The sequence below is a fragment of the Lissotriton vulgaris genome, chromosome 4_1 (assembly GCF_964263255.1).
Source record: "Lissotriton vulgaris chromosome 4_1, aLisVul1.2, whole genome shotgun sequence".
NCBI lineage: Eukaryota > Metazoa > Chordata > Amphibia > Caudata > Salamandridae > Lissotriton > Lissotriton vulgaris.
The window spans coordinates 356,272,417-356,295,831 of NC_141691.1; the positions used below are offsets into that span (position 1 = coordinate 356,272,417).

General features: G+C 49.0%; 1 protein-coding gene across 2 annotated transcripts in view; it reads left to right on the plus strand.

Annotated features, from left to right (window-relative positions):
- Positions 1 to 23,415, plus strand: part of LRCH2 (leucine rich repeats and calponin homology domain containing 2) — a 927,979-nt gene that overhangs the window by 348,783 nt on the left and 555,781 nt on the right. For both annotated transcript variants that reach the window (XM_086918732.1, XM_086918733.1), the window contains exon 8: positions 6,070 to 6,181. In XM_086918732.1, the coding sequence (XP_086774858.1) occupies positions 6,070 to 6,181 (112 nt within the window). The remainder of the gene's footprint in view (positions 1 to 6,069; positions 6,182 to 23,415) is intronic.

The following is a 23,415-nucleotide window of genomic DNA, read 5'->3' on the forward strand; positions in this document are numbered from 1 at the left end:
AAAATGGCAATGAGGTTCACCTTGCACAAATAGATTCTGCATCACAGCCTGTCCACCAGTATATGATTTTGAAGTGATTCAACCCCATGTGCTCAGTGCCAGAGTGCCCTCTGATTTGCATTGATTGCCATTTCATTCAAGACTTGTGAGCAAGATGGCGCAAATAGCTTGGTACCATATGCATTTGACACATAATGTAATATCTTTGCTCATTCCGCTAACCTGTGCACCACTGTTCAAGCTGTCCCTCTCTCCCACTTTGATCACAGGAATACCATGTTGAATAGTGTGTGAGACTCCACATTCACCACTCTTAAGGTTTAACCATTCACACTGCCACTCATGTAAACACTGGTCATTGAACTTTTTATCAAATCAACACCATCTTCAAATCTACACAAATGTGCCTTGGCACCGGTTAGATTTGACAGACCTAGGTGGTCATCCCACAAATGTTTTGCCTGCTTGCCTCCAGTTTTGCTGAAGTCTTCTTGTTGGCCTTAGGACTCTGAGAACTTTACCACTGCTAACTAGTGCTAAAATATATGTGCTTCTCCCCTAAAACATGGTTTGATTGATTTATCCATAATTGTCATGTTTAATTTATCTAGAAGTCCCTAGTAGATTGCAGCACCTGTTCCCAGGGTGTGTCCATTAAATGGTGCTAATGGGCCTGCAGCTCTGATTGTGTCACCCACACAAGTAGCACTTTATACATGCCTCAGGCCTTCCAGGGCAGACCCCATGTGTGCAGTTTTACACTGCCATGTTGCCTTGGTAGTTAAAGCCTCTTGCCAAGCCTGAAATTTCCCTTTTATTACATACTAGCAGCCCGTCCCGACGTTGTCCGGGTATGAATTGCTGCCGGCCAGTAGTATATTGTTTTGTAGGATTTCGTTTTGATAGCATTTCTTATCTGTGACAGGCCTGTGAAACGCTCCGATTCACAGTGTTCAGTAGAGTGTGAACTCGAGTATCCCTACTTTATTTTTCCTTGCAATATTATATAGCGCATGGCATGAGCACAATTTACATTACAGAAGAACACATTAATTTGTGGTAGGCACGGGGAGTCAAAGCGATTTGCCTGGAATCATAGGATGTTGAGCTGATGCCGAGATTCGAACGAGCTCCCCAGCTCTAAAGTTCGCAATTCTAGAACTTGTGGTGGGAGGTGTGTCTAAAAGTGTATGTCGGTGCTGGCCATCAATTAGAGAGACCTGTGCATTTTTCAAATGGGTGGGGAAAAAATATGAGTATGTTGCTGGAGATGTGGGCTGCCGTGCTACCAATGTACTTACCGGGGGAGGGTAAACACCCCTTATCCCGCAACTTTCTTTCCGCATACCATCACTCCGCATACTTTCATTACGGAAGTACCATGACTCCACAATTCCATTATAACGCATGGCAATACATTGTATATGCTTTTACCACGCATACATTTAAAACGAAATTCGTTGTAAATGCATGAATGGTAAAAGCATGTTTTTTTAAATGTTTGGATAAGGTAAGTATGGGTATAGGGGTATATGTTTTGGGGTACTGAGGTATATGTTTTGGGGTATTTGGGTATTTTAAAGGTTCAGATATAGTTTTGGTTTATGGGGTACATGGGTAGTTTTAGGGTTTAGGGATAGGTATGGGTTTTGGGGTACAGGGGTATTTTTAGGGTTCAGGCCTAGTTTAGGGTTTTGGGGGTATAGGGGTATTTTTAGGGTTCAGGGGTAGGTTTGAGTTTTGGGGTACAGGGGTATTTTAAGGGTTCAGGGCTAGGTTTGGGTTTTGGGGTTCAGGGGTATTTTTAGGGTTCAGGGGGAGGTTTGGGTTTTGGGGTTCCGGGGATATTTTAAGGGTTCAGGGCTAGGTTTGGGGTTTGGGGTACAGGGGTATTTTAGGGTTAGGTTTGGGTTTTGGGGTACAGGGGGTATTTTTAGGGTTCAGGGCTAGGTTTGGGTTTTGAGGTACAGGGGTATTTATAGGGTTCAAGGCTAGGTTTGGGTTTTGGGGTACAGGGGTATTTTTAGGGTTTAAAGATAGGTTTGGGTTTTGGGGTACAGGGGTATTTTTAGGGTTTAAAGATAGGTTTGGGTTTTGGGGTACAGGTTATATTTATAGGGTTAAGATGGGTTAGTGTTTAAGGGTGTTGGGGTATTTTAAGGAGTAAGGGTGGGTTATGATTATGGGGTGCAGGGGTATTTAAAGGGAGCAGGGTGGGATTAGCACACGATATGAGATATGGCATGAAGGGCGGAACGTACCACACGCCCCCAGCGTTTGTCACGCCCCAACACACGCCCACAGCACAAGGCAGACACGCCCACAAGGGACTACTTTGCTGGCACAGTTCTTTTACCTTTTAAATGTATATGGTGGGCGTCTGCATAGCCTATGTCCTTCTGCTGCAACTGCCCTTTCCAACGCTGTATTGGGTGTTGTGATTGGTGCTGTGGTTCCTGAGATTACCCGCCTCAAAGGTTTGGGCTCTCTCTTTATTATATTAGTATGGATAAATCACCCTAAGGTAGTCCCTAGGTAGCCCATAAGGGGTGGGGGCTTTGTATTCAAAAGGTAGGAGATGTACTTTTGAGTTTTGCATGTCCTGGATGTGAAAAACACCCAAATTAGTTTTTCGCTAATGTGAGGCCTACCCCACTCATAGGTTAACATTGGGAATTCCTTATTACACTTAGAAGCTTCAATTTCTGATTGAGAAGGAGTAACTCTGTCATGTTCCATATCACTGGAATGGTAATGATAAAGCTGCTTTACAGGGAAACCATCCCGTAAATTATACTCAATAAAGAAACTACAAAGATGCAACTTGGCTACGTCTGGTACCTCACAACACTACCCTTTCAAAAATTGCCCTTTTAGGAAGATGGCATTTTTCTGCTCTTAGCCCTGTGTGCCTGCAGCTGTCTGTAGTGGGTGACAGCTGAACTTTGTGCATTCCTTCTAGATAGCCACACTCAAAGGAAGCTTAGGTGTGACTGAGTGGTCATCCACATCCTGATGGGTCAGCCAGGACAGGATGGGAGGGAGGAGCTGACACACCTGGATGGGCTGTGTCCTGTCCCCACACCGAGGGATGCCTACCCCCCATAGCAAGTCACCTCCACTTCAAAGGCACTGCTGGGTATAACTACACCGTGTCAGACACTACTGGACCTGTGAAGAAACCCTGTCAGAAGGAAATACTGCTGTGCTGCTACAAGGACTGCCGCTCAGCTGGACTGCTGTTCTGGAAGAACTGCTTTTCTGCTGTGCTGCCCTGCTGTCTGCTACCCTCTGCCCTGCTGAGGAAGGACTGGACCCATCTCACTTGAACCTAGAGTGACTCTAAGGGCATGCTGGCTTGCCCCCTGCTCTAAGTTTCAGGGATATCAAAGACTCATCACTCTGCAACAGCATCTGGACTTTGCTTGCTGCAAGTCTTTCTCTGCCAAGTGGTGTCAATCCAGTCCTGGGCCCTTGGAAGTGGGTATAAAGTGCTGCAACAACTGCAATCCAAGCATTGACGACGTTGTGCCGATCGGAACCAGTGCATCTCCCTCGACGCTGAAGCATCGCTGCCTATGTGGCACATCGACTCCAGGGTCCGAATCATTCCTGACTTTGCACGGCTTGGTGCTTTGCTTTGTGCTGTTTGCATCGCCTACAACCCATTGGTTCAAGGACGACTCATTCCTTAGGTGCTCCTTGTATGTTAACGCATCTTCGACATTGCGTAGCTCAGAACCAACGCATTGCCTTTATTGAAAGGTTCAACAATGACGCATCCCCTCCCCTGCTCCCCGCATCGTCTTTGACGTTGACGCATTCAAGATACTGTTTCAGTTAGCCAAGCCTGATCCCTGTATCTGACTGGTGCGCCATCACAGTTGGCCTAAACCTTTAGATTTACCCTGGTCAAGCGCGACCAGACGTCCCCGGTTGGCGATTTAAGCTTTTAAGCACTATATTTTCATGTATTCTTTAATAATTTATAACTCTGGTTATTCTTATTGGGTTTCTCTCATTTTGGTCTTCTTATGTTCATAATAATGAAAGCTAGTGTTCTAACTTGGTGTGGAATCTTTTGTAGTGTTTTCACTGTGTTACTGTTTGAAGTGTTGCACAAATACTTTACACATTGCCTCTTAAGTTAAACCTGACTGCTCTGTGCCAAGCTAACAGAGGATGAGCATGGGTTAATTTATTGTGTGTGTCTAACTTACCCTAACTAGGATTACGGGTTCCTGCTTGGACAGGGTGCATACATCTGCCAATCAGAACCCAATTTCTAACAGGACCCCCTACTAGTCCACATCAAGCATAAAACCTTCTCTGTCAGAAGGTACTTCTTAATTACTAGCAAACCAGACTATCTTGGAAATAGGCTTATAATCTTGAGGATAGAAGAGCAACAAGCTGTCTCGGTAATGTCGGTAATGTCCATCTAGAAATCAAGAGAGACGATAAGGAAGATACTTGAATATAGGCGGTTTCCTCTTGGACACCCACATTCTGGAATTACTTGTCCTAAACCTAAGTCTGCACCAGTACCTTTCCCATTCAGGAAGGGTTTAAAAGCATTCCTGTTGTGATCATTTCTGTAATTCAGCCGCCCTGTAAGGATACCTTTCAATAAAACCTGTTTTTGTTTTGTTATCTGCCCACACCTTCACATCAATAAATCCCAGAACACAGTTTGCCAAATAATGTTGGATAATAAAAATTTAAATCCACTAACTTGAAACAAACATGAGCCATGCTTAGGAATATACAAGTGTGTCATGGTTACCCCATTTTTCTGTGTAACCATTGCTCTATACAACACTCTGCTCCCTCGTTAGGACAGGTTGTAAGTCCGGTAAACATCGTTTACAACGCATGCGACACAGTGCATGCCATTGCAATGCGGTCATTATTATTATTATTATTATTATTATTGCATTTATTGAGCGCACAGCTACCCGGAGGTTTCCCGGCGCTTGCCTTGGGAACCCGTCCTGGCTTTTCCCTGTGAGATAGCCCCTACAGGGCATCCCCAAGGTGAAAGCCAGGCATCCCGCCTCAGGGGGGCCGTTGTGGAGATTAAGCAAGCTTAATGCCCAGAGTTGCAGAGTGAGAACCCATGATTAGAGCAGGCACCGAAGCGAGAATTATCGAGTCCGTGGACATTTGAGCTCAAGACCCTGCCGCGTCGGGAATTGAACCCTGGTCCCGGGTCTGACCTCAGCTTCCGGGTCTGCCTGCTCTACACCGTGAGCCACACTTCTCCACTACTAGGCATTCCATTACAACAACTGCTTTGTTAAATCGCATACCATTACAAAGCAAGTCGTTACAATGACTTGCTGTAGGGGTCAGAAGTTGTTGGATTTTAAATCCAACACCTTCCCTGCTGTTGCACAGACTGGAGTTGGAATAGTAAATTATACTATTCCAAACTCTAGCGCCCCCCCTACAACAAGTTGTACTGACTTGCATTGTAATGGAATGCCTAGTAACAATGCGGTTGTTGTAATGGCATGCGTTGTAAACGCGTGCGTTGTAACATGTGCTATTTGTATTTTACAAATGCCCCAAATGTAAAAAGATAAAAATACATAGTAATAGCCCCTGTACCTTTTGGGAGGGTCACACATTTTTCAGACCAAGGTGTTCTATTGATTTCAGTTAAAGAGGAGCTTGTTTGTATAGATTTGCGTTTTTCAACTATTTACAGATTCTTTCCTTAGGGCTCCATCCAAGTACCTCCTTTACAAGATGATCGCGTTTGGGCCTTGCTTGTCTGTTGAGAATCCCACATGTGCAGTCTTGGGTTAGCCTATAAAAGGTTGGCTGATTTCGGATCTTGTGGACCCCTCCTGCACGTCCTGCAGACTGGCCATCTCTATAGAGATCCTGCAGGTAGCTTAGCTCCTCAATCACCCATTCGAAGTCACTACTCTTTGTATGTTACATCAAAATATAACTTGGAGTAACTATAGTTACTTTACATCATTGTTTGTTCTTATCATGAGTGTGACCTACCATTAAAATTGTGTTACCTGTGTTGTAATTATGCACATATTTTTTCAGCCTTCTGACGACGATACAATCAGCCTTCACTCTCAGGTGTCCGAATCGGCAAGAGATCAGTTGCTGAAAAATGACAATCACTTAATAGGAAGTAAAAATGATTTGCACAAAGGTAAATCAAATTTCAACTATGATGGTTTTTAATGTTAAGATTGTTAAGTATTCAGTACTTTGAGACAGGTGCTCGATTTTTTCCGTATTAGAAATATTCTCATTATGACTTAACTTAGTGTTCCCAGTCATATTGGAACCTGTCTCCTATCCAACACCACAGTCTTGTATTATGATAGTTCAAAATATGTGCAACCTGTTAGAAGTTTTGTCCCATACCAGAATCTTTAGTTTCTACACGTATGTGTGTGTGTATGTGTATGTCCATAAACCACTAACTTTATTCAATAAAGGTATTTTAGTGGAATTCTTTATAACTGATTTGGGGCGGGGGGGAGAACCTTTGACACAAATTATGAGACAGATTTACATTTAAGAACATTAGGATTGTATCTAAGAATTAAAAACATCTGAAATAGACCATGGTTATTGTCATTATCATAACCATAATACAATCCTGTTCAAACAACAGTGTAGAGAAATGTATATTTATGTGCATTAGGGTGAGGGTTGTGATCATATCTGTGCAAATTCCAAGTTGTTTTCATTCTTACATTGAAATATAACATTGTGTAATGTAAGTTTTGTAAATAATGCCTACTTCTAAGCAGTTACTAGAACAGTTTTTTTAATTTATACCCTTGCATAGTGGTGAGGCACCATGCACAGAGTCCAGGCAACCCTTAGTGATAGTTGTAATGGTCCCTGATAACCAAAGCTCCCAAGGGGTAGCTGTGGGGAGCAGCTAAGGCTTATGCCGGAGGGAGTAAAGCGGGTGTATTTACCACAGTAGCCAGTCAGTAAGCTTATACACAAGAAATAACCACACCAGTGTTAGAAAAATCTGTATTTATTCAACACATCACTAAGAACTACATGGTATATCTACTACGTGGAGAAATCAGTACACAGAAAGAAATACATTAAATTAGGAAAGCATAGGAAAACACATGGGCCCCTATGAGGGGGACCAAACCAAATACTAAAAAATGGGATGTGAGTTGAGTAAACACACAAGACTGAAACCCATGGGTAAAGAAGCCAGGGGAAGCATGGAACTACCAAAGGTGAGTAGCAAGGACCCCGGGTGCCTTGGTGCAGAAGTGTACACCCGGTCAAATGTCCATAGGCTAGCACGGAGAAAGTCACAGTTGGTATTTTACTGTTTCAGGACTCTTCCCAAAGGACACATAGGAAACTAGTTGGATTAAGGAAGGTTGGCGAGCCACCCCACCTGTGGGTTCCCAGGGAACCAGGATACCTACACTAGGGAGTCCAGGTGCATAGGTGTGAAGTGGTGTCGGAACTGCCTGTTGATGTCAATGGAGGATCTTGGTAGTCCGGTGGTTACAGCATCTCGTTTGACCAGGTCCGTGGAACCCAAACATGAATTCTGGACGAGAAGTACCAGAAAGCAGAGGGAAGATAGTCCAAACCACCTGGAGATGTCCAGGAGAAGCAGGAGTACGATGGCACCCCTTGTCGGAGGTACCTGCTGTAGCCCGAAGGTCTTGATGAAGCAGTTGTGAAGCCCAGGCGACTATTCAGGAGCACAGGAGCATCCATGGGCTGTCCTACAATGGTTGAAGAATGCAGATGGGTCCGAGGCCTACAGGACCACCAACAAGCCTTGGCAAACTCAACAGTCGGGTTGCAGGAAACAATGCTTTGTTGCAGACCAGCATGGTATGTGGGACTAACCCAACAAGGGCACTTCTGGGATCAGTTGAGTGTCTTCGGTGCAAGAGATTATTTTGAGGTCGGGTGACTTGTGCGAGCAGGGCCAAGTAGATATTGAACAGTGTCGGGCTGAGGGAAGACCCCTGGGGTACGCCGCAGATGATCTTGGAGGCTTCGGATCAGAATGGGGGAGGCAAACACTTTGCGTTCTGCTGGAGAGGAAGGAGGTGGTCCATTCCAGAGCCTTGTCTCGGATCCCTACGGCGTGGAGGTGTGCGCCTAGTGTTCGGTGACAGACTGTGTCGAAGGCGGCGGAGAGGTCCAGGAAGATGAGGGTCGCGGGCTCACTGTTGTCCAGCAGGGTCCTAATGTTGTCTGTGGCGGCGATGAGGGCAGTCTCGGTGCTGTGGTTGCTGAGGAACCCTGACTGGGAAGGGTCCAGAATTCTGTTTTCTTCAATGTATCGGGTTAGCTGTCTGTTGATCATCGTCTCTATGACCTTTGCTGGGAACGGAAGCAGAGAGATGGGCCGGAAATTCTTGAGGTCTCTTGGGTCCGCCTTGGGTTTTTTGAGTAGGGCATTGATCTCGGCGTGTTTCCAGCTCTCTGGGAAGGTCGCGGTCTCAAGGAAGAGATTGATGATGCTGCGCAGATGGGGTGCGATGGAGATGCTGGCTTTGTTGAAGATGCGGTGCGGAAATGGGTCAGAAGGGGAGCCAGAGTGGATTGTGCTCATGGTCTTGATGGTGTCATCGATGCTCACGTTGGCCCAGGCTAGCAGGGGGTCGTGGTCGATGGTGTTCGGAGTGTGTTGTGTTGATGTCTGTTGGGGCTGTCTGGGTGTTGAAGCTGTCGTGGATGTCTGCTATCTTGCGGTATCAAAAAGTGGCGAGGGAGTCGCACAGGGCTTGCGACGGCGGGATGTCGTTAGTGTTGGAGCTGGGGTTGGAAAGCTCCGACAATGCAATTCAGGGTTGTGAGGGGTACCTCTGCTCGTGCAGGGGTTCCCACAAACTTAGAACCATGCACCCTGCCTGTGGGCTGTAAGGCTTACCATAGGGGTGACTTTAAGGTCTTAAGTGCAGTACCCGGGAAATAAGGAAAACCTTACATCTTATAAGAGAAAAGTGCATTTACCATTTCAACCAGACTGCAATAGCAGCTCTACAGACACAGTTTGCGTGAGCTCCTATGGGTGGCATAATACATGCTTCCGCCCTTGGGTGACCCGTGGTGTACCAGTGCCCTGGGTACCTCAGTACCATATATCAGTGACTTACAGGGGTTCACCAGCATACCAACTGTGAAATGTACAAAGTACTTACCAATGAATTTGGAGGAGATAGGACTGTCACTTGGATCCTGGTGAGCAGGATCCCAATTAACTACCGTCAAAACAGATTAGCACCAGGCAAAAAGTGGGGGTACCTATGCCAGAATTATCTTACTTTCCTACGGACTGTGCCACAGGGTGCATGCACCGTATCTCCGTAGGCGTGTTGCCTAGCTTTGCATAGTGGAGGAAGCATCACCGTCCCACGTGAAATGTGTCTTGTGTATCCTGGAACGTGAGAAACATTTCCCCTGAGTATAGGTCACCTGCTAAAAGTCAACCACGTCTTTCCATTTGTCCAAAGACATATCTTGTGCAATAGTTCTGAAGGGCTCAATGTCCCATAGTCGTAATTCCCTGTCGAAAGAGGCCTTGCCCAATACCTTTCACTCCGCCGTTTCCCATATCTGTGCGCTGTGTCAGATAGGGAACGGATGCCTCAGAGTGCTGCCCCATCAGTAGGTGTGCCAGTGAATCCTCCTCGGAAACACCCCGCAGCAGCCTTATTTTCCAGTTATCAGTGTCTGTCCAGCATCGGGCTGTATGCTACAGGTGTGCTGCAAAGTAATAGAGTTGCACGTCTGGGATGGGCAGCCCCCCTCCTCCATATCACGCTTCAGGACTGACATGGTCACCCAGCTGAGCCCTCCTGTCCACACAAGGGAGATGAACATACTATTGAGATTCTGAAAAAAAGCTGCTTCAAGAGTAAACAGTGAATTCTGGACCAGATATAAACACTTTGAGAGGAAGACCATTTTAGCGGCAGCCGCTCATCCCATGTTTGACAGGGGCAGATTCCAATCAACCTGGTCTGGCCCCTCAGAACTTAATCTACGTTTAGGCGCTGATGCACAGCCCGCGTGTGTGTGACCATTATCCGAAAGTATCCGAAGCCCTCCCATCAGAACCCATGATCAGGCAACTGCTGTGGCGCCCCAACGCCATTCTCCCCAACGGGAACAACAAGTTGTTCCTAATGTTAACTCATAAGATGGCCAAAGTCTGCCATATGCCGCGTCCGTTGTGGCACCGCCTCTGCAGGCTAATAAAATATAAATCAGTGCATTGTCTGCATGTAATGAGATAGTTGATACCTCCCCTATCCTCCAGGGATCCAGCTATGTGGCATAATCGCAATAGGCTCTACCACCACAGCAAACAGGAGTGATGAAATGGGACAGCCCTGTTGGGTGCCCTTTTCTACAGAACAGGCTTCCAAGACCCCCCCCCCCCCCCCCCCCCACCCCACACTAATGCAGGCTGTGGGGTTAGTATAAATTGACCGCACCCATTCCTGAATGACTGGGACAAAACACATCCCTGGTAGCACCGTCATGAGAACCCCCACTTGACCGCATCAAAGTCCATCTCCAGGCCAATTGATACAAGTGCCATGTTCTAATCCTCTCCTCTGGTCTCTTGTAGTACATGAGTCAACTGCCTAAGATTGTAGGCCGTGCAGCGTGCCGGCATGAACCCACATTAGTCCTCGTGGACCAAGTCACGCACCACTGCCTGCAAACTCTTTGACAACAGTTTAAAGAGTACCTTAACATCAGAGTTGATCATGGTGAGTTGTCAGTTTGAGGAGGGCTCCTTGGGGTCCCCCCTGGTTTTAGCATTAAGCATATAATTCACTCACACATGGTATGGGTCAAGGTCCTAGCCTTCTGTGCCTGAAAGAAGACCTCCAGGAGTTTCTCGGAGGCTGTCGCTGAGTAGGTCTGAAAAAATTCTACAGGGAAGCCCTGTTCCTGCCATCCCCCTCCTCCAAGGGGCTTTAGCTTTGTTAAGCTCTTGCATAGCAGCTCTCAGCTCCTCCAATGTAAGAGCCTCCTTCTGATCGTTCACCCCAGGTTCTTCCTACTTGTACAATGTTTTGCTATACTATAGCCTTCCAACTCCTTTCTTGAGTGTTTCTGTTACTCTTGGAAAATGTTTGACTAATAAAGTTCCCACGATGGAAAAGAAAAAATATGCCCATCTGTAATTCTAGGTCTCCATTGTGGGTATCATTGAAGTCTTAAACAGTCCACCTCCATGCCTGGTGCTAGTTTTAGCATTGTGAAATGTATCCAGTGGGGATCCTTAGTCCCTATCAAAGTAATTGATAGCGCTATAATAAACGGCAGAATATGGGGTATTGAAGCTGCTGTCAACCCTGAGGCATGTGTTTTCAATTTCACCTCCACTGAGCTGTTACCTATTTGGGTCCATTTCCCTCCATTTGTTCATATTTTTCCTTTTCCATAATGGTAAACAAAGAGGGTTGTTGGGCCCTTCTTTTTGTATTAAATTTCTTTATTGACTTTTCAGGTGCATACATAAACAATTATGGCCCCAGCCCCGCAGAACATCATGAAATAGACAGCTCAGACAGTAACACAAACAGAGCCATGGCACGCTATGTGGCCAATTCCAAGAATGTAACCCCAATACAGGAATACCTTTCTCCCCAAACCAGTGCACAGCGAAGATTTGCCATCTTAGGCGTATTCATCTCTTTACTCATTCTTATTCTTGTCAGCATTTTTACATTCACGTTCATGTTGCTTTTATTCAATTCTACACTTTTAGTCCACAGGTGGGAATACACACTTTTTCCAAGTTTCTTATGTCCCCAAAGTGCCCATCCAGACCTAAATCAGGAACACGACTGAAGCGCTGTTCATAAAAAGCAGCTTTTATTCGCATTACAACCCAATGCATTTCAGGCTTAAGTAACCCTTCGTCAGGGGTCACTAAAACAATCACAGATAAAACCGTAATCAGTGCATATTAATGTCAGGAAGAATTACAAATTAATGTGCCGAAAAATATTTCAGTACCAAATTTCGTTAAATCCCATGCTCTTCACTTAACTGACAGTTATTGTGGTTATCACATCATGTTTACATTCTCTAATTTGTACCAAGCAGTTTCCCACATTTTGCCTCAGTTAAAACTTCTCATTTCCTCACATCAGTATTAACCCTGTTGTTCTCAAGCATTTATGGTAATCTATTATCCCTGGCAAATCTTTGCTGTGCACTTGATTTGGGGAGAAAAATCTTCCTGTATTGGGGTTATTGTCTAAATCGTGTCATTTGGGCATGACACTAAGCCAAGTTGCACACAAATTGGATTATAATGGATTACAATGGATTAAAACGTGGAAAGTATGAGAACTACGGTGTGCATCCCACCCCCCTACATTTCTTTTTTTTTTTTTTTGGTGTAAAACTTTTATTGACAGTCATCATCCAAGTGACAGCAGTACATTTATACAATAAGTATGACGTGAGGCAGAAGAATATTATGTTTGTTTACACAGCTATTCAGCCGACAACCCTCCGGTCCGGCAGCGCATGGTGAGGACGATATGGCAAAACTTTAGGATGCATTTTTCGGAGCCATGAAGTTTTACTTTTTAAGTCCTTCTTTTGTTTTGTACTTTTTATAAAAATTAGAAACCAAACCAAACGTAGTGGCTCATTCGTAGTGAATAGACATAAAGCAATATGGAAACTGAGTTGCTAGTAGAACACGCCGACCCCCACCACCCAGGCCATACCCCTTTGCCCCCAAGCACAGTGTGAACTGAAGTCCTAACAACAATGTTACATTTCTAATCCCACCCCAGGACACCCCACAGGTTAATCAATCATTTCCTCCTCATCATCCGAGTCTTCGTCTTCATCCTCCTGCAGCGGGTCGCACAGGTCCCCTCTGTACCTATTCCATGCCTCCCACACCTTATTCCATTTCTTTGGGTTCGCTCTGAGTTTATAGACAGTTCTTTCAGTAAGCATCAATTTGTCCATGTTCTGACACCATAACGCCAGAGTAGGTATCTCCGCCACCCCCCATCTCTGCGCCACATCGCGCTTAGCCACCATTGTACCAATTGTAACCCACTGCTGTTGTCTGAGGTTAAGATCAGTGCCCTCCCATATATTCAAGAGACAGAGGCGTGGCTCTGGTGTGAGGGAGGTATCAAGGGCCTGTGAGATCGTGCGCATGACCTGTTGCCAATACCTGGCGACGAGAGGGCAACCCCACAGCGTATGTAACAATGTGCCGTCCTCCCCACAACCCCTGAGACAGTGGGGGGAGTCAGCCCTGTGGATTTTATGTAGGGTGGTCCTTGTATAGTACACTCTGTGCAGCACTTTTAACTGTATGAGCCTGAACCTAGCCGACACCCCAGCCTCCCTTGGAGACGCCATAGCAGCATTCCAGTCTGTCTCATCCATAGCTCCCAACTCATCCTCCCACTTTTCTCGCAGTTTCTGTAGGGGGTCTGGAAGATTATTAAGCAGTTTGCGGTTCGTGAGTGAGGTGGCCCGGGATTGTAAGAAATCCGTAAGAAGCCGGTCTTCCAGGGGTGAGGACTCCGGGACCGTGGTCCCTGGTTCCAGCACCGCCAGGAGAGCATGCCTGATTTGGATGTATCTGTATGTTTCAGTGGGGCCTAAGGCATATTGTTGAAGTTGCTCGAAGGGGATCACCCCTGCAGACGACCAGAGATCTCCCACCGTAGAAATGCCTATATTATCCCACTGGGTGAACCCCTTACTGGTCCTGAGGCAGCCTAGTTTCTTGGTATCCCAAAGCGGGGTAAGCTTTGTGATGATCCCCTTCCATTGTAGTCTAGTGAGCGCCCTGTACCATAAGGTGACTGTGTGTTTAGTGGGGCCAATCAGGTCTTTGAGGAGACTTGGGTTGTATAGGGGGGCCAACAGACTATGTGTTCCCAGTTGGGCCCTGTCAGCCTGGTATGCCGGGTCATCGTGCGGTGCATGGAGCCACTGGTTGAGTACCTTGAGTTGAGACGCCCAGTAGTAGAGCTGCACATTTGGTAGCGCTATCCCCCCATCGTACCAGCCGCGGTTAAGTTTAAGGTGAGCTATTCTCGGAGGACGCTCACTCCAGAGCAAGGTGGTGATAACTGCGGTGATTCTACAAAAGTAGGAGGGCGGGATTATATCTGGGGTATTTTCCAAAACGTACAGGAGGCGCGGAAGCGCCATCATTTTGAACAGGGCAGCGCGGCCCAGGAGCGTGAGTGGCTGGGATGACCAATGTCGTACGTCTGCCTTTAGACGAAGGAGGGGGGCTGCTAAGTTCCGGTCGTAGAAGACGGCCGTATCGCTGGTGACATGGATGCCCAAGTACTTGAAGGAGACATCGGTCAACACTAAAGGACAGTGGTCAGGGAGGATTGGCCGAGGGCCCTTCAGAACATAGAGGACCGATTTTGTCCAGTTGATAGTATAGCCGGAGGCCGAGCCATGTTTATCGCAGAGTGCCAGTAGTATCGGAACACTCGATTCGGGGGCAGATAAGTAAACCAACATGTCATCGGCATACAATGATATTCTGTTTTCCCAGGCCTCCGTCCATCTAATACCCTTCAACAATGGTGTCTTTCTAATGACAATCGCGAGAGATTCAAGGACCAGGGCGAATAATAATGGGGATAGGGGGCAGCCCTGGCGAGTCCCACGCGCTAGAGGAATCGCTCGTGAGATGTGGCCATTGGCCGCCACGTGGGCTACTGGGTCCGTGTAGAGCAGGCGGACCCATGATAGAAACTTCGGTCCGAAGCCCATCCGGGTCAAAACTGCGAACAGATATTGCCACTCTACCATGTCAAAAGCCATTCTGGCGTCCAGGGACAAGATGGCCGCCGGTTCAGTCAGGGAACGTGCTCGTGCCAGTGCGCCGTGCACTCTACGGAGATTTAACGCTGTACTCCTGTGTGGCATAAAGCCGGATTGGTCAGGGTGGATCAATTGGGAGAGATATGGAGTCAGCCTATTAGCAATCAATTTCGCTAGGATCTTCGCCTCTGCATTAATGAGCGAGATCGGGCGGTAAGACGTACATTCCTCCGGGGGTCTGCCAGGTTTTGGGACAGCCACTATCGTCGCCAGGCGTTGGTCCAAAGGCAGTGTTCCGGACTCACGACAGTTCTCAAACATGGCCAGCAGTGGCGGGCCCAGTATGTCCGACATTGTTTGAAACCATTCGATTGGTATCCCATTGGGGCCCAATGCTCTGCCTGTATGCAACGCGCCTGTCGCCATACGGAGCTCCTCTACCGTGAGGTCCGCTTCCAGCTCGGTCACCGCTTCCGGTGATAATGTCTCTAATTCTACATCTTGGAGTGCTAATTCTGCCGCCTCTGCCGTGATCACCACCTCTGGAGTGTATACCCCTTGGAAGTGGTCTGCTAAGAGGTCGACAATTTTAGGAGGGTGCGTATGACACGTCCCTTCTCGGTCCCGCAACTGCAGAATGTGTCTGCCTCCGTCCCGTGTCTTGTCCAACCAGGCCAGCAGTTTGTTGGCTTTGTCACCCACATCATAAACTCTGCATGCAGTCGACTCTATATGTTCTAACACCCGTCTACGGAGAAAGTCGTCGTGTCTTTGCTGACAAAGGGTCAGCGCGTGTCGAGTGTCATCTGACGGTGCGGTCATATGAGTTACGTTAGCCTGTTCTAACTGCAGTTCCAGCTCCAACAGTTCTTGTTTTTGCTTACGTTTTTGATCGTTTATGGTTGCGATTGCCTGGCCCCTCAATACTGTCTTGTACGCCTCCCACAGTATCGTCGGTGAGGACACCGAGCCGGAGTTCTCCTGGAAGTAATGCTTGGTGGCGGTTTTGAGGGATTTTCGGATCGGAGGGATTTTAAGATAACTGGGGTAATGTTAATGTTAATGTTAATGTTATTTGCATTTTAACGCGCACAGCTGCTCCAGCGAAGGAGCGTCCTGGCGCGGGGAAAGGCGAACACAACACAACACTAGGTCCGGTAACAAAAAACAAACATTAAAAGCAAGGAACATTTAAAACAGGAAGGTTTTCAGGGCCCTACGGAAAGACATTAGGTCATTCGAAAGGCGGATTGCCAAGGGGAGCGCATTCCAGAGGGCTGCAGCCTTCACGCGAAAGGAGCGACCCCCCATCCGACTAAGTCTAAAACGGGGGACGACCACCAAGGACTGTCCAAGGGATCGTAGTGAGCGGGTAGGAACATAGGGAGAGATCAGAGTATTGAGTATCCCGGGTGCCAGCTCTCTCAGAATTTTAAAAACCAGGCAGAGAGCCTTGAATTGGATACGCTTGCATATCGGGAGCCAGTGCAAGGACCGCAGGGTGTTAGAGGTAGGGCAGGTTCGAGGCAGACCAACCACCGCCCTAGCCGCCGCGTTCTGGACTCGCTGTAAACGGAGAATCTCGGCTTGGTTCGCTCCTAAAAGGAGTGAACTGGCGTAATCCAGCCGCGAGATGATCATTGCTTGAATGACCAGCTGTCTTGTAGGAGCATCGAAGAATCGCAGCAGGGGTCTTAGCCCGCGTAATACTCCAAAACAGCAGGCCGCCACTCTCTTTGTGTGAGTCACAAAGCTTAGCGTGTGGTCAAGCCATACTCCCAGATTCCTGAGTTCCAGGACCGGGGCCGGCGCTGATCCCAGCTCTGGAGGCCACCATTCGTCCCCCCAATGGTCCGCTTCCCTTCCAACGATCATCACCTCTGTTTTTGTCGCGTTCAGCTGGAGACAGTTGTTATTCATCCAGCTGGCCACCTCTCTCAGTCCACTTCGAAACCTGAGGGCATCCTGCTTGGCATCCCCGCTGATCGTAACCGCCAACTGAGTGTCATCAGCATAGGAGACCATGGTTAGGCCCCATTGCCTGACGACCTCAGCCAGCGGCTGCACGTACAGATTAAAAAGCGTGGGACTCAGCGAGGAGCCCTGAGGGACCCCCAGGTCCAAAGGATGGTACTTGGACTGAAAAGGAGGGGTGGCAACGCAGAAGGAGCGATCACTGAGGAAGGAGCGGAACCACTGCAGAGCTAAACCACAAATGCCAATGTCCTGTAGGCGGTGTAGCAAGATGCGATGGGAAACAGTGTCAAAGGCAGCGCTCAGGTCTAGTAAAATAAGCGCTGCCGTTTGACCTGCATCGAGCACACTTCGCAAATGCTCAACCATTGCCAGAAGGGCCGTCTCAGTGCTGTGGCCAGCACGAAACCCATTCTGCGTGGGATCCAGGACATTCACAAGGGTCATATGCTCCGTGAGGGCCACATTTACATGGGCCTCCATAACCTTGGCCGGCCAAGGGAGCAGAGATATTGGGCGGTAGTTTTCAGGTCTCGACGGATCCAAAGATGGTTTTTTTAGGATCGGGGAAACCACCGCTTGCTTCCATTTGGCAGGGACCAGGCCAGAGGTCAGGGAGAGGTTAATCAGGGAGCACACTGCTGTGCGTCCCTGAAAAGCAGCGTCCCTGAAAAGAGCAGATCTTACCGGGTCTGCAGGCGATCCAGACTTGACTCGCAGGGCCCACTTTGCAAACTCCTCATCAGAGATGGTAGGAAGGGAGTGCAGCGATGGACAGCTGCTAGAGCCGCTCCAGGGAGTCACAGGAGACAGTGTGCTTGGAAACGCCAGATAGATTTTCCTGACTTTGTCCAGAAAGAAGGTGGCTAGGGCTTCACAGTGGGCGGTGGAACTGTCCAACTGTGGGGGAACTCTCTTTGCCATCAAGTCCTTTATGGTTTTAAAGATGGTTTTGGTCAAATGGGATAGAGCCGTTTGCGAGCCATGGCTGTGCAGGACAGTGTAGCGATCAAGGAGGAGTGGTCTGATATACCCCGTGGCGCAATCTGTACATCGGCAAATGTGAGTCTGCCACCCCCCAGTGTGAGGAAATAGTCAATGCGAGACAGGCAGTCATGAGTAGATGAATAGTAGGAATAGTGGCGATCAGTAGGGTGGAGCTGTCTCCAAATGTCAACCAGACCCTGTGCCTCCAAGAAGTCCCTGAATTTCGTTGGGCCAGTGGGGAGGGAGCGAACCGGAAACCTGTCCATGTCAGTATTGGCCAGTGCATTGAAGTCCCCGCCCACCAGCAGGTCCCCCGCCGGGAGCTCCAGAAGGAATTTGCCCAGATCCGGAAGTGCCGATGAGTGTAGCGCTGGTGGGATGTACGCAGACACCACATTAATGGGCACGCCCTCCCATTGCCCACACACTGCCGCGAAGCGGCCATGTTTGTCCGCTTTCGTGGAGTGATGTATGAAGCGTGATGTTCTTTTCACCCAAACCCCCGTTCCCCGGGACCCTGAAGTGAAGTCCGAATGTACTACCATGCGATAGCCTCTCCTATCCAAAGCTTTGGTGGCCGCCCCCACTAAGTGCGATTCCTGAAGAAGGGCGATGTCACAATTCAGTCTTTTAATACATTGTAGGACCAGTCCCCTCTTCACTTTATCTCCTAACCCCCGAACATTCCAAGACATTACCTGTAGCGGTGGCACAGACCCCGCCCCAGTGTCAGGTGCTACGATGGTAGGACGTGAGAGATCCGCCATTTTGTAATCATGCGTGTAAGGTGATGTCCCATGGGGTAGAACGGAGCCATAGTGATCCAAGAGTGTCCCATCCCTGTGCAACTATTCACACGTGTATGCCATAGCAGTGTTAGAGGATCAGAGGCGACACACCCGGTGCCAGGAATACGGTCAAATGTGACTACTAGCAGTTTCAAAATGACGAGTAGAGCCATACAATTCAAACAAACAAACCAACAAAACTCCCCCGTTCCCAATACCCCCACCCACCCTGCTTCCCTGCTACACGGACTCCAAACTGCCCGCCACCCCAATTTAGCAGAGTGCTTAAGCCCATCCCAAAGAAAACACACAGTTACTTGCTCGTTGGGGGTGAGGAGCACTCCGGAATTAGCGACCCCTCGTACCCTCCACGGGGGCCCTCGGCCCAGTGTCCTCAGCGGTTCCAGCCGCAGTCCCAAAACTTCAATGTCTCATATATATGTTCATGGGTCCACCTCTTGAGTTAGGTCAGCGTCGTCCCTTACCGGTGAGCTCCTGCCACTGTTCATACCAGCGTCCCCAACATCGTTTCGGTCAGGTTGATGTGAGCCGCTCTTAGTCCGTCCAGGGCGGCGAGAGTGAGAGGCAGGGCGCCAGCCATCCAGCCAGTCTCTTGCAGTTCCAGGGTCGTCAAAAAACCAGGTTCTGTTCTCCGCCACCACCCGGAGCCTGGCCGGGAAGATCATGGAGTAAGGAAGTTCACGTTTTCTGAGTTCCTTTTTGACATCCAAGAAGGTTTTTCGTCGCCTGGCCACCTCCGCCGTGTAATCCGGGAAAAACGCCACCGTTGAGTTGAGGATTTTCACCGGTGGTGAGACTCGTGCCGCCTGGAGGCTGACGTCCCGGTCGCGGTAGTTAAACAGTCTCGCTAGGATCGGCCTAGGCGAAGCCCCTGGTTTAGGTTGGCCCCCCGGAACTCTGTGTGCCCGCTCCACTGAAAAGAAGGCCGACAGGCCTTTAGGTTGAAGATGAGTTTTAATGAGGTCCTCCACATACAAATCCATCGCTCTCACACCTTCAGTCTCCGGCACGCCAAGAATGCGCACATTGTTCCGCCTGGAGCGGCCCTCCTGATCGTCGAGTTTATCTTTAAGGAGCTTGTTTTCCGCCATGACCGCTTCCATGGCCGTCTGCAATTCCGAGACATCCTCCACCAGCGATTTCGTGACAAGCTCTAGCGAGCCTACTTTTTCGGCCATCTTGTGGAAGTCCGCTCGGATAAGGGTGATTTCGGTTGAGATAGAGCCCACCGTCGTCTGGACCTGCGAGAGTGCCTTCATAACATCATCCAACGTCGCCCTCTTCGTCCCCGCAGGCTCGCCTGGTTTTGTGGGGGGATTCTTCCCATCCGCCAGAGGGGAGGCGGCTCTATCGTTTGTGAAGCGGTCAATACGAGTCTGGGTTGTACCGCCTTTCACACCTTTCCCGGCCATTGTTCGGTCGCGGAGATAATACAGTTCGTCGGTTCGATGGGATACCAGGAGAAATCACCGTCACAGTACGTTCCTTGGTGCAGTGTGAAGAGGGCTTCCGTTGCAATGAGGGAGACGCCCCGATGGTCCACGCAGGGCAGACTGCAGGACAAAGTTCGGATAACCGTCTTGATAATCTACGGCCACCCTTCCTATGAACCTCCGCTGGGTATAGCAAGCTGTTTGTTACTGGGCGGGACCGTCACTGGCCGTGGTCCTCCAACACCGACCACTTCCTGTCTGCAGTAGCCGAGCGGGCTGCACTTCCGGTCGGCCTCAGTCGCCACTAAAGTGCCCGGAGGTGGGCCTGTGTTCCGGTCGGATCAGCACTCGACGATAACTCCGTCGTCCAATTCACGATTTCCGTCCGGGGACCTGCCGCCAGTTCCGCCCGGTCTCGGGCGTTCGGTGCTGCCGTTGGAGGTAAGAATTAGTCACGGATTATCGTGCGGATAGATGGAGAGGCCGCTTCCCTGCCGGAGCTAGTCCTCTATGCTGCCGCCATGTTCGGCCGCCAGCCACGCCCCCCCCCCCCTATATTTCTTAATTCCAAGAATGGGCACACTGTACATGCGAACAAATTTTACCAAAAACAAAAGGAACCAAAAACTACCAAACCCCCCCACAACCCACCCACCAGCCATGTTCCAAGTCCACCGCTCCCATCTATCAAGGGCTTAGTCTCCTCAATCCTTCCCCGGCTGGTCCACATCTGATAGCCTCAATAGACGCAAATAGCAAGGGCAAGTGACTTCTCGAAATTCCGAGGCTAGCAAGGACAAAAAGGGTTTCCACAACTCAGTGTATCTAGCACCCTCTCCTGCCAATGTCAGGGAAAGCTTCTCCATACCCAACACAGGCCACAAACGGTGGAGCCGGCCCTGAAATGTGGGGGTATGTGCAGTGCACCAATGCGACAGAATGTTCTGGATCGCAGAACCCAAGGCAATAGCGATTAGGCGACCCCTACGTGAGCACAGTGGGTATGTGATGGAATTAGATAACCCTACCAGCACATACGAGGGGAACCGTGGGATCTCAGTATCAAAATGGGCATCAACTTCGTCCAGGATCTGGTTCCAATACCCCTGAAACTGACCACAATATCAGAGCAGGTGGACCAGTGTGCCTGTCTTACCACACACCCGCCAACAAGTCACCTCCCTAGAACGGTCAATCTCATGTAATCTCTCTGGCATATAATACCAATACGTTACAACCTTAGTAAGCGTGTCTGTAAGGCCCATGTGGTATGAAGAATGCTGGGCCCTGTAGTAAATATCTTCCCATTCTTTATGGCTGAGGCTCCGTCCCAACTCCCTTTCCCAGCGTGCCTTCCCCGAACTGTAAATGTGCGCATATTTAGTTTGTAACATTTTATAGAGGTCTGGGATAAGCTTTTTGTCAGATTTGAGCATGATTAGCCAGAACTCATATGCCCATAAGCGTCTGTCGGCCACGCCGCGCACCTGACCATTAAGTGCCCAATGTCGAGCTTGTAAATATCTAAGCCTCTCCGACTCAGGAAAACCATATGCCTGTCGAAAATCCGCAAAGGATAACACACCCCCTCCTGCATAAAGGTGATACAAGGAGCGTCACCCCGCCGGACGCCATTTTTCAAAGGCCACAGTGTTTTGTCCCGGTGTAAAATCAGGGTTATCCATCGGGGGTGGAGGGGCGCAGGAAAGAGGTGAGTTCATATTTGACGCTAGTGCTATCCCACATTTCCATGAGGACTCTGGTTATATATGAAGCGTACACGTTAGGGGGTCTATGCTGCCGGCAGAGAAAGGGGATCTCCTGGAGCGGGTGACCCGCAACCGCTTGGTCTTGAAAAAGCCAATGCTTCTCAGACTCCCATCTGCTCCACTCTACAAGAAAGCGCAACTCAGCGGCTTGAAAATAAAGAAGCAGATCCGGGAAGCCGAGACCGCCCTTTTCAGGGGGGAACCGTCTTAGCTACATCCGGGGTTTTTTCCAGTTCCAAATAAATTGGTCCAGTTCCGATTGGGTCTGACGAATCCAACCTGCCGGGGGCTGCAGGTTAATAGTGCTGAATAAATACAAAATCTGAGGAAGGATCGTCATCTTTACCGCCGCCACTTTTCCCAGCCACGACAGGGAAAGTGTCTCCATCTACCCAGCTCCCGCCTGATCGTCTGGGGCAGCCGTGCATAATTTACCCGGACAGCATCAGGGAGTGTAGGCGCTAACTGAATCCCCAAGTATGGGATAGCGTCAGTCGACCAGCAATAAGGAAAGGACTCCTGCAAAAAGTTCCACGTGGAATCGTCCAAAGACAAGTCTAGGACCATGGACTTACTCATATTAACCTTGAAACCAGCTGCCTGCGCAAACGCATCAAGGGCGTCAATACATGTCGACAAGTACTCCCTGGGCTGAGACAAGGAGAGAGCAGCACGTCGTCTGCATACAAACTAATAGTGTGTGTGTACCCACTAAATTTGATCCATTGCACCTTCGGGTCCAGCCGCAGCCTCTGCGCTAGCGGCTCCATGTACAGAGCAAATAAGAGGTGACAGCGGGCACCCCTGTCGCGTACCCTGTTCAATAGCAAATCGGGGAGAGGTACAGCCATTAACACGGACCGTCGCGGTGGGGGACCTGTAGCAATTCATTACAAAAGTGCGAAATTTCTCCCCTATGCCTGCCTTCTCTTGAACTCGCTCTAGGTAAGGCCAATGGACCCGATCAAAGGCCCTTTCGGCATCGATCGCTAGCATCATAAATTCTACAGGCATACGTGTGGCCTTCTCTATCAAATGCAGGGCTCTCTTGGTGTTATCAGCGGTTTGGCTTTCTGGGATGAACCCGGCTTGATTCGGGTCAATCAGACCACTCATAAAAGGCGCCAGCCGTGCCGCTAAGATGCCTGTATAAAGTTTAAGGTCAACATTGAGAAGAGAAATGGGACGGTACGCCCCACACTGTGAACAATCTTTCCCTGGCTTGGGAATGACCGAGATGGTAGCATCCAATAGTTCTCCGGGGATCGCACCCGGCTCTGGAAATGAGTTAAAAAGGGCAGTCAACAAGGGGGTCACCTGTGCGCCAAACGTCTTGTAAAAACTTGCCGGAAAGCCATCTGGCCCAGGCACCTTAGCCAGTTTGAGACGAGAAATTGCCGTGACGACTTCTTCTTCCCTGATGTCACGATCCAAGAGATCCGCCTGCTCCTTCCTAAGTGCGGGGAGAGGGACGGAAGCAAGAAAGGACTCACTCGTGCAAGACTCAGTGGAGGACCCGGCATAAAGAGCAGCATAAAAATCGCTAAAGGCGGAGGCTATAGCAGCATTCTCTGTAACGCGCCCCCCGGTGTGTGAATCTCC